The 11,437-nt window shown below is 43.3% G+C and overlaps 1 protein-coding gene across 1 annotated transcript; it reads right to left on the bottom strand.

Annotated features, from left to right (window-relative positions):
- Nucleotides 1-758: 758 nt before the first annotated feature.
- Nucleotides 759-10,543, bottom strand: LOC130194015 (5-hydroxytryptamine receptor 3A-like). Its single transcript, XM_056414882.1, has 9 exons — nucleotides 10,489-10,543; nucleotides 9,654-9,814; nucleotides 9,492-9,536; nucleotides 9,085-9,191; nucleotides 8,200-8,369; nucleotides 7,786-7,946; nucleotides 3,761-3,968; nucleotides 1,761-1,970; nucleotides 759-1,328 (listed from the first exon to the last, which is right to left on the bottom strand). The coding sequence occupies exons 1-9, from the start codon at nucleotides 10,541-10,543 to the stop codon at nucleotides 1,015-1,017; spliced, it is 1,431 nt and encodes a 476-aa protein (XP_056270857.1). The 3' UTR covers nucleotides 759-1,014.
- Nucleotides 10,544-11,437: the final 894 nt, after the last annotated feature.

Here is an 11,437-nt window from a genome sequence, read left to right as displayed (position 1 = left end):
GGGTTGCTAAATTGTCATGACCCGGAGTTTCTGTCTTGTTTTGTGTCTTATTTTGAAGTCCTTGTGTCATCTGTCTCCCTGTGATTGTCTGCCCTGGTCCTGATTGTTTCCTTCTGTGTGATTGCTGGCCCCGCCCTCATTGTGTCCACCTGTGTCTCGTTCCCCGTTGTCCAATCACCTCCGCCTGCCTGTGTATTTAAACCCTGTTCGTCTCATTCCCCAGCGTGGCTTCGTGCCGTTTGGTTCGTGTTTGTCGTCCTGTGTTACCTGCAATCCAGAATTAAATATCGTTTTTGAAGTAGTGTCGGCATTTGGGTCCTCTCTCTCGCTGCGACAACACATGACTTTATTAGCACAATGAGGCACCTGCGCTGACCTATTTTGCTCCTCCAGTTATGTACTTTGAGTTTTATGAATTAAGCACAGGGATAAAAGTACTTAGATCTTTTTTTGAAGTACAAGTAGCGATACCACGGTGGAGAAAACTGTTCCAAGTCAAAGTCATGCATAAACTATTGCCTAATGTCAAAGTCTGCCTGGCCAGAACTTTGAATGAATTTTGATAACTTTTGCAGAATCCTGAAGTCTTCAGGGCAACACTTTCATTCATGTACTTGGGGTTGAGTGCTAACATGCTCATCTAAGACGGTGGACATAATCAGCAAAACATCAGGATGTTTCAAAGCACCAAATAGGGCAGCACATATTTTGGGTTAAGATAGTTTATTAAAAATATATATATGTGAGAGAAATGAAGGCATGTAAAACCTCATCTGTATGAAAGGCAAGATAGATGGCACAAGCAGGAGGGAAAAACCTTTCAAATTATTATCCAGAAATGTAGTCAGAGCATCATATGATCTCGTCAATAGTTACTCTCATAAATACAACTCCACCAACGTTGTCCAAGATACAGAAACTCACATTGTATTCTTTGACAGATTTAATCAACATGCGCCTCATCTCAGAATACTGCATGCTCAATTGCGTAAGAACGTTTTCTCAATCGCGCTTTCAACCCTCTTGTGGTGTCTTGCTCAAGTTCCAGATACATATGATGGTGATGAAGCTGACAGTGATGAAGACTATGTACATGCCGAACAGCAGCCGGTTGAGTACTTTGCCGATCATTCGCCATTCATCCATGGTTTTGCACCCCTGATCGTGTTTCTCTATGTGGAGGCGGATGGCCGAGAGGTCTCTGCTCAGTTTCCTCAGCTCATCCAGGGCCGGCTCCGGAGGCGTCATCGGGGGTTTCGCTAGAGAGTCATCACCAGAGGCGTGCTGAAGATGAAATGCTGAGATGCTGTTGATGCTGAAATTCTGTGCTGGTTCGGTCAAAAAGAAACAACTTGTTTGAATTTCAATGTATGTAAAATAACAATTTACTAATAATATAAAAATAGCTGAAAATGTCAAATATATATTGCACCTAGATTAGACTATCTAATGACTGTGAAACGTAGTTACTTCTTATTGGCTTATATGTGTTTATTTAAATTACCATCAGGATAGCTCAAATCTTTTGGTTTAAAAAAACTAAATAATTCGTATAAATACTCGAACAACGAAGGTGACAGTAAACAAAGCAATATTAAGATTTTGCTGTTACTTAACATAGTCATATCAATGATTTAGCCACTTGTAGATTCAAAGGATTTCTCAACCAACTCCCTGCCAACTGTGTCGAACTAAATCAATTGCATCATCAACTTTCTCGTGCCTTTCATGGTAGATGTCAATAAATAATAATGACATACCTCTGGCAGCTGTGTTGGAGAAGTAAGTGGCTCGGGTGACGACTCTCTTTCGAGGGAGCAAAACAATAACAGCGAGATATTGTAGCACGAGTACACTGAGCCAGTGAGGCACCATGATTGTGTTGCTGGTGCTGTTCTGGATATTAACGATGAACATGGTCTCCAACAGGCTGGTCACCATCAGAGCGAGACTGATGGAGAAGAAAACGTCTGCAGGAAACAAAACCGACAAATACAGGGAGGATTCATCACATTTCTCAATAAGTAATGCAATGTTTTACTTGCATGCCAGTTAGCTTTTAAACATCCTCCGTCATAACCTGGTGATGGTCTTATTTGAGAAATATTGTTAACATCAAACCCTGAGAGACCTATTCATCTCCTTGTACATCTGACCTCAGGGACTTCTGACCAGTTGCCCTCACATCTCATGAGCTGAAGGTGCTGGCGAGGCTGGTCTTGGCTCACCTTCGACCTCAGGAAAAAAAAATCACTGGACCCTGTGCAATTTACTTATCAGCCTCATTTGGGAGTGGACGACGCCATCATCTACCTGCTGCAGCGAGCTCAGTCGCACCTGGATGGACGGTGGTCAGTGATGTTGCAGCCCCACAGGGAACTGTCCCTTCCTGTTCCCCCTGTACACCACTGACTTCCCTTACAACTGAGAGTTCTGGGAGAGGATGTTGACATGGTGGATGAGTTCAGGTTCCTGGGCGTCTCCATCGACAACGGACTGAACTGGAAGGCCAACATCAACTCTGTGTACAAGAAGGGGATGAGTCGACTCTTTTTCTTGCTTCGATGTGTGCAGCAAGATGTTGGGGATATTCTACCAGTCTGTGGTGACCAGGGCTCTGTATTTCTCCGTAGTTTGTTCGGAGGGCAGCGTTGGAGCCGGAGACACCAACCGACTCACTAAACTGGTGAGGAAGGCCGGCTCCATTATTGGCTGCTAACAGGACTATCAGGTGTAGAGAGGACACTGAAGAAATGATTGTCCATATTGGATAACCCGGACCACATACTGCAGGGACAGTGGAGCACGTTCTCCAAAAGACTGATTCAGCTCCGCTTCACAAGGACAGATACAGGAGAACCTTCCTGATATATACAGGAGAACCTTCCTGATACAGGAGAACCTTCCTGATACAGGAGAACATTGCTGCCAACTGCTATTAGACTTATAAATCACCTCTGGACAGATCCTCCTCAAATGAACATCAATAAACCTTGCCCCGCTACTTTTAGATACACTGTATACTTTCATTTCCTTTATTATTTAAATTCTTAAATGTAATATTTCCTGTCTTGCTATTTTATTTGATTGTATTGTATATATGTAAACATGTTTGCTGCTTCTTCAAGAAATCTCCCCCTGGGGATTAATAAAGTAATATCTCATCTTATCTTATCATATTCCTACAGTTTCTGAGTTTCTGATCATTTGCATCTACGTGTTTCTTAGACACTGTAAGAACCAGATCATAAAGAAAAGAGGTTCCGGTTGTGCAGCTGCTGTGAAAGATCACATTTCTCAGAGCACAAAAAGCCTCTCATCACTCCCGGGTTTTTTCTCTATATAGATTTTTAAACTATCAGTGAATAAATAGCAGTGTCAGTGTTCCAGGGATACTGGACTTTTTGGGTAACACTCCTCCAATCGCGAACATGTATTCACCCACCGGCCAATCAGGACGTGACCATACAAATAAGTGCGGAATATAAGGCAGCACACACCACTGTCTTCCATACCTGGTTCATATCCAGACATTGGAACATAATAATCAACACTCTCCCCTAAGTTGTTCAGTTTGCCAGTTTGTATAAGTGTGTGTTTGTGTGTGTTTTTTGTGTGTGTGTGTGTTTTTGTGTGTGTGTGTTTGTGTGTGTGGTAAACAAAGCTCTTAGCTTCGAAAGCACTCGTGCAGCAGTGCATTTCATAATCCTTCAACCGTATCTGGATGAAAGGAAGAAACAATACCAGAGGTGTCACTCACTGATGAGAGGTGTCTCCCCGGTGATGGGCAGCAGGTCGTTCATGATGAGCAGGAAGACGGAGTAGCCCAGGATGAGGGTCATCTTGAAGGAGGAACGGTCCACACTATCAGTAGGCAGCATGAAGCTGAAGAGGTCCACTGTGATGAGGAAGCAGCTGGGGATCAGCAGGTTCACCACATAGAGGATTGACCTACGTCTCAGAATTATCTTGGGAAAAGACACAGGTACAAGGCCTCAACATTTAAGTCACAATTTAAACATTTATCTTAATTTCTTTCTTAATTTGGTTGCAAAATCATTCACTTTAAGTTTATTGTTACATATAGGAGATGTATTATCTTATAATTGTATTTTTGTGTGATTTGCATAACATTTTCATATTTTCTCTTCACGGATCACCACTGAATACATGTTTCTATTAGTTGTTAGTATAACTACTATGAAAGTTGACGAAAAACAAAAACACGCTTTGCAGCCATTAAACTGGTATTGTGTTGGGCTGACGCGCTCCTCTTGAGCTCGGCTGGTAACAACTATTCTTTATTATTGCATGCACTATATCATCACTCATAGTGTGTGTGTGTGTGTGTGTATTCAGATAATTCTGGCTAAACACAAAATAAACACACACACACTTAATGTTTTTATTATTTAGATATTTAACTTTATATCTCCTGTACTTAGTCAACAATTCAATTACAATGGCTAAAGAAAGTAAGGTTATGTACTTGTGTCCTGTGCGGAAATGGACAAAAAACTAGCATTAGTTCTACCTGACATTTTCTCATTAGAGTTAGAAAGCATACAACATTGTTAAGATAAAGTTGAATTTATTTTGTACATAACTTGTTTGTGTCTGGGTCTGACCAATCATCATAATCTAATGTGAGACTATGGAAGGAAGACAAATAACTTTAGTAGACTGGAACGAGGCTCACAGGCCGTCAACAGTAGCCTGAAACGTAGACAGTATAAGTGGCAAAGTTTAATGATAGCATTCCTGATACTTGTATCAAGTGTCATGAAGAAATAGGCACACTGTGCTACTTTAAATCTGAATGTGTGAAAACGAAATCATTTTGGCAAGATATTATTTATATGGTGGATCAAATCTTGTCAAAGAAATTACCTCCGGATCCCAAGCTTTTATTCTGGTTATTCATATCTTATCAACCAACACTTACAAAGCAAACAATTTAGAATTGGAGACGTATTAAAAGAAACCTAAAATGTATTTTAATTGGAAAATGACAATGGACCAAGAAAGGAAAGATTTGTTTGCTGTTTTATATATAACTCATTCACTTCACCATTTGGCTTCAGGACTGTTCGGGCTGACAGAGACGCTACACAGAGCGGTAAGAAGAGGGGGGGCGGGATCGCTGTTTATGTGAATGAACGGTGGTGCCACCCGGACCATGTGTGCGTGAAGGAGCGCTTCTGTAGCCCGAACATTGAACTGTTGGCCGTGGGGATGCGCCCGTACTATTTGCCGAGAGAGTTCACGTCCGCCATTGTGGTTGTCGTGTACGTGCCGCCATCAGCTGACGCTGAGGAAGCTGTGGACACCATCCACTCCACTGTGTCTGCTCTGCTGAATCATCAGCCTGGAGCATTCATGGCTATCACTGGTGACTTTAACCACACCACATTGGAAAAGCTCTGCCAACCTTCCATCAATACATAGACTGCCCAACAAGGAACAATAAAACTCTGGACTTGCTGTATGCTAATACTAAGGACGCATACAGCGCCACTGCCCTTCCCCCCCTCGGCAGGTCTGATCATGACCTGGTCCGGCTGACACCCAGGTATGTTCCTCTGGTGAAGAGGCTGCCGGTGACCACCAGGACTGTGAGGAGGTGGTCTCTGGAGGCTAACGACGCTCTACAGGACTGCTTCGAGTCAACGGACTGGGATGTGTTGTGTGGACCGCACGGGGAGGACATAAACAGGATGACCGACTGCATCACGGAATACATCAAGTTCTGTGAACACACCACCATCCCATCACGGACTGTGCGCTGCTTCCCCAACAACAAGCCCTGGATCACCAGGGACCTGAAGGCGCTTCTTAACATGAAGAAAGCTGCTTTCAGGTCTGGAGACAGGGATGAGCTGAGGAAAGCCCAGCGCAACCTAAAGGTGAAGCTCAGGAGGCAAGGACTCCTACAGGAGGAAGCTGGAGGCCAAACTCCAGCTGAACAACACAAGGGAGGTGTGGTCTGGCATGAAGCAGATAACTGGCTTCAAGGTGGGAGGGAGACGGCCAGGGGCTCCCTGGAGAGGGCCAACGAGCTGAACTGTTTTTTCAATAGGTTCAGTTCACAGCCCTCCTGTCTCCTCCACACATCACACCTCCCAAACACCTCCCCCTCTGTCCCCCCTGCTGAGCTGCACATCCACCGAGCCCTCAATAACAATGGGCTCCTCCACCCTCCCCCCTCTCTCTGTGACGACTGACCAGGTGAGAAGACAGCTGGAGAAACTACACCAGCGCAGAGCTGAAGGTCCTGATGGCATCAGCCCCAGGGTCCTAAAGACCTGCGCCACCCAGCTGTCTGGTGTCCTGCAGCGCCTCTTCAACCTCAGCCTGAGGCTGAGGGAGGTCCCGGTGCTGTGGAAGACGTCGTGCCTGGTCCCTGTCCCAAAGAAGTCAACACCATCTGGCCTCAACGACTACCGACCGGTCGCCCTCACCTCCCATGTGATGAAGGTGCTGGAGAGGCTGGTCTTGGCCCACCTCCGGCCGCAGGTGAAATCGTCGCTGGACCCTCTGCAATTTGCTTACCAGCCTCATGTGGGAGTGGACGACGCCATCATCTACCTGCTGCAACGAGCTCAGTCGCACCTGGATGGAACCGGTGTCTCTGTGAGAGTCACTTTCTTTGACTTCTCCAGTGCATTTAACACCATCCAGCCACTGCTGCTGAGTGAGAAGCTGCGGGTGGTCGGTGTGGACGCGTCCACCATCTCCTGGATCACTGACTACCTCACAGGCAGGCCACAGTTTGTCAGAATGGGCCGTGTGCTGTCTGGAACGGTGGTCAGTGATGTTGGAGCCCACAGGGAACTGTTCTGTCTCCCTTCCTCTTCACCCTGTACACCAGTGACTTCCAGTACAACACAGAGTCATGCCATCTGCAGAAGTACTCTGATGATTCTGCAGTGGTCGGGTGTATTAGGGATGGACGGGAGGAGGAGTACAGGGCAGTGGTGAGTGACTTTGTAAAGTGGGGCGATGAGAACCACCTGCGGCTGAACGTGGCCAAGACCAGAGAGATGGTGGTGGACTTCAGGAGGAAGGCGACAGCTCCTACACCTCTGAGTGTCCTGGGAGTGGACGTGGACATGGTGGAGGAGTACAAGTACCTGGGCGTCTCCATCGACAGCCGACTGAACTGGAAGGCCAACATCAACGCTGTGTACAAGAAGGGGATGAGTCGACTCTTTTTCCTGAGAAAGCTTGATCCTTCAACGTGTGCAGCAAGATGCTGGAGTTATTCTACCAGTCGGTTGTGGCCAGTGTGCTGCACTTTGCCATTGTCTGCTGGGGAGCAGCATCGGAGCCGGTGACACCAGCCGTCTTAACAAACTGGTTAGGAAGGCTGGCTCCATCATCGGCTGCCAGCTGGAGCACCTGGAACAGGTGGTGGAGAGGAGGACGTTGAAGAAACTGGTGTCCATATTGGACAACCCGGATCACCCTCTCCACCACCTCCTACAGGGACAGAGGAGTACTTTCTCCAGACGTCTCCTCACGCTCCGCTGCCATAAGGAGAGATACAGGAGAACATTCCTGCCGACGGCTATGAGGCTCTACAACAGTTCACCTCTTGCCAGATCACCCTAACCCTTCTTATATTTGTGTTTTTTATTTTTATTTTTATTCTTGTGTGTTGCTGCTACTGGCTCGACAAATTTCCCCTTGGGGATTAATAAAGTATATATCTATCTATCTATCTATTTGATGTGATTTACAAACTGAATGAAACAATAAGTATATTGCGAAAAAAGTACTTACATGGTATTTGATCTGAGAGAAACTTCTCTCATCTAATGTCAGGGTAGAAGGAGCTACACGGATATCTTCAAGCTTCCACTCCCCATTGGTCTCCAACACCTCTCGCGACTCCGCCAGTATCTCTTCGGCTGTGGGGCCCTGAATCAGCCTTATGTCTGCCGCTTTAATAACATTTAATTGTACATTCAAAAGTGTATTTCAATGTTGACTTTGTGGGACAACAGAAAAACTGAGGCCAAGAGCAACCTTGTGTCCCGCATGCCACAGTTAAAAATGGCCCTATATAAACTGCCATCACTGCTTACACCAGAAATGTTGTAGTATACAAAGCTGCTGTATTGTAATTTAATGTCTTCACCCAGTTAAAAGCTCAGACTTTTTAAAGAATTGTATTTTATATTTTTGCAGGCTTACCAACGTGTAGATAGGATCCATAGGTCAGCAAGCAGTCTTGGACATCGAAGGGGAACGTGTAGATTACTAGTCGGCAGGAGCTGACCACTCTGACCGGCTTATCATCATAAACATGACCTGTGTTGTCTAAGTAGACATAGGGAGGTTTGGGGGATTTGTCCTCGTCCATGCTGAAATAGAAATGAAAACCCCATTTTTAAAGAAGAGAGGGATACAATGACAACAAGGCCCATACACTCTGTCATGCTCATTAAATGTGTTTTAACTCTGTAATGTTTCATTCTGTACGCATCACATCTATTGCTACTGTTCATGCGGGGAGAGGGATGTTGTTCTCCTGAAGGTTTCTTCCCTCTTTTTCCCTGTGAAAGGGTTTTTTCTATTTCTTGGGAGTTTTTCCTGATCCGATGTGAGGTCCTGGGACAGGGATGTCGTATGTGTACAGAATGTATAGCTATACAAAATAAACAAAATTGAATGTCCCTCTCCGACAGCATGCTGTTTCTTTATTCCTTATCAATTATTAAATTTGTATTTAATTTCGAGTTAAAAGTATAAATTAAAGTAAATTAATTAAATGTAATTAAATAAAGTTAAAAGTTTCCTGTTTAGGAGTTTGCCAGCCCTCAGCTGTGCGTCGGGCCTAACAACACTCTTGAAGCGGACATTATTCACGATACGGTACTGACTCTCGTCAGACTGTGAGATGCTGGAGGCAGTAAGTTGAGAGGTTTTCTTAAGGAACTCTTGTGCTGGGTGCTTGCTCGGAAACACTCCCACTTTCGTACACAGCACTTTTACAAGTGCTGATATTTCAGATTAAAATGAAGGCAGGTTCAATCATTTGTAAAAGCTCACAGACTACTGAACATCTTTTTAACTTACAACTCTGCGATATGGATATCTGGGACCCAAAGCAGTTCTCGAGGGACAGAGACTCTCTTAGAGCCACATTCCTCCTCATCCCAGCTCAGTCCCTCAATTTCCCACTCCTACAGTAAACAGAACAACACCATGGGATGAACAGCTGAGAAAATGCAATTAATTTCAGTTGTGTCCCTCCATAACTTAACACAAAACATTTATTACATGTCAACAACATTTTAGGGGGAGAAAAGCATTGTGCACTTATCATTTCGAATTACTAGAGTTAATAAAGTTAGCCCTTGAATTAGCTTATTTTTCTTCAAACAAAAAATAATGCAGTCATAATCATTTTGAAGATGATCTAATCACGGAAAAATCTGCATATTGTGGATTTACGTGACCAAATACCTTTTCTGAGAACTTACTAGGACTTGCCATAGCATTGTTGTCAGGACCTGGGATTGTTCATCCTATGGATGAAACATATGTAGACATTAGAGTATTTGAATAAATGATTATAACAAAATAAAAATAAATAGTTATGCATGTTCACTTGTGGATATAAAAAAGTGTTTGTGGAGACTCACCACTCCTAAAATTCCCACCACAGTGATACCAACGGTTATGTTAATTGGAGTTGAAAAGTTTTTCACAGGTCGCAGTAGTTTTTTAGTGAATACATTTGTCTCAAGTGCAGCAAACAAAGATTCAGGAGTTGGGCTTGTGCAATTTAATGTTGCTACAAAACCTGGATTTGAAGAGAAAGTAGAAAACAGCATTTGTGAGATAACCTATCCATGTGCACATGGAAGTATAAAGTCCCATTTTTTGTTATTGGCATTTTTACATGATCATTTTGGATCTTAAACTGCTATACACAATATGTGTAAAGCAGGAAAGTCCATAATGGCTGTAGTTACAATAACTTTTCTACCCTGTCATCTGGAGACCACAAGTTAATTATTGTTTTGTTTTCCTCAAGAAAACAAATTAATTATCATGAAATGGGCTTCAGGATAAGCAATCATAGCCACCACATAGACCTCTCATCTTCCTAAAATGGATTATAACATGATAGTTTACACGTGAACCAGAGATAATGGAATACAATTAAAATCCTGACTGTTCTCTAGTACGGTAGGAGAAAAACACATAGCTTTCAGGGCTTCAGTCACTAAACGTCCTCTGAAAATATCTGAAAACTGGAAAAATTAAAAACTGGCATCATATATGATTAGTTTGCTTGTGTTTCATGAATAAAACGTAAAACCAGACGGTACATTTTAAATTAATCTTGGTCATTATTATGTGTCCCCACTGTACAGGAACAGAAGTAACTGACGTTTCCCTGTAACCACCAACTTACAATTGTTCAACCTGTATATTTTTAAAATACTTTGGTGGATAGTAAAATGGTCTTACCGTGAAGCAGCATGAAACAGAGAAAGATCAGCTCAGCAGGTTTCACCTCTGTCATTTTCAGTCTCAGTTTCGCCTTTATCTGGACATGTGCTTTAGATTACAAAAGCAGCAGTTCTCCTCCATGAGATTGAGACGATCTGCCAGAGCAACATGTTTTTATGTATAATACAAAATGAAATGTGAACCTCCGCTAGAGGCTACTTATTATATTGTGTGGTTTAATGTACTATGCCGAACTGTAATCCTTTCTTCTCTTGCCTGCAGAGAGACACTTATGTTACGTCTGTATTTGCATAACCAATATTTGGATAGTAGGCCTATAACTGGTTTTTGAATCATCTTTATGTGTTTTTGTATTAAATGTGTCAACAACTTCTTTAACTGCCATGAATGTTATTTATGTCATTTGTAGTAAGTTTGGTTGAATATATATTATTTGTACAACTCGTTTATTGAATGTTGGTTTGTTTTTGTTTTGTATTTGGTGGGATCTATTTGTGTGTCCTGTGTTGCGCTGGGATGCATTTGGTTGCAACAATCTCAGGAGAACATGTGGTTGAAGCTAGTAAGCAGTGTTGCCAGGTCCGCGGTTTTCCCGCGGAATTGGGCTACTTTTGAAGTGTTGCCGCGGGTTGAATTTTCTGTCCGCTGGTTCGGGTAGACCTATTTTGCATGCAAATTACATGAATATCTTTAAATAAAAATCCATATTTAAAATGAAAGAATTTATTTATACCCAAATCCTACCAAACTGACTCCAGATCAGCACGTACACGCCGACACATCCGCGCACACAGTTGAGCACACTCTCACTAGCACCCCCCCACCCCCCTCAGTTTATTTGTATAGCCCATTTTCACAAATTAGAAATTTGTCTCAGAGTGCTTTACAATGTGTACACATAGACATCCCTGTCCCAAAACCTCACATCGGATCAGGAAAAACTCCC

Source organism: Pseudoliparis swirei, chromosome 5 (genome assembly GCF_029220125.1).
Source record: "Pseudoliparis swirei isolate HS2019 ecotype Mariana Trench chromosome 5, NWPU_hadal_v1, whole genome shotgun sequence".
Lineage (NCBI taxonomy): Eukaryota > Metazoa > Chordata > Actinopteri > Perciformes > Liparidae > Pseudoliparis > Pseudoliparis swirei.
The sequence above is the reverse complement of the archived record's forward strand: the minus strand, read 5'-3'. Positions and strand labels throughout refer to the sequence as shown.

Excerpts from the sequence above, each read along its gene's own strand:
- LOC130194015 (XM_056414882.1), bottom strand. The coding sequence starts at position 10,543 with ATGACAGAGGTGAAACCTGCTGAGCTGATCTTTCTCTGTTTCATGCTG. Across the intron at positions 3,969-7,785 it reads TCTCTCAGATCAAATACCAT|ATAATTCTGAGACGTAGGTC; the intron begins GTAAGTACTTTT and ends TCTTTTCCCAAG. Across the intron at positions 1,329-1,760 it reads CTCCAACACAGCTGCCAGAG|CACAGAATTTCAGCATCAAC; the intron begins GTATGTCATTAT and ends TGACCGAACCAG.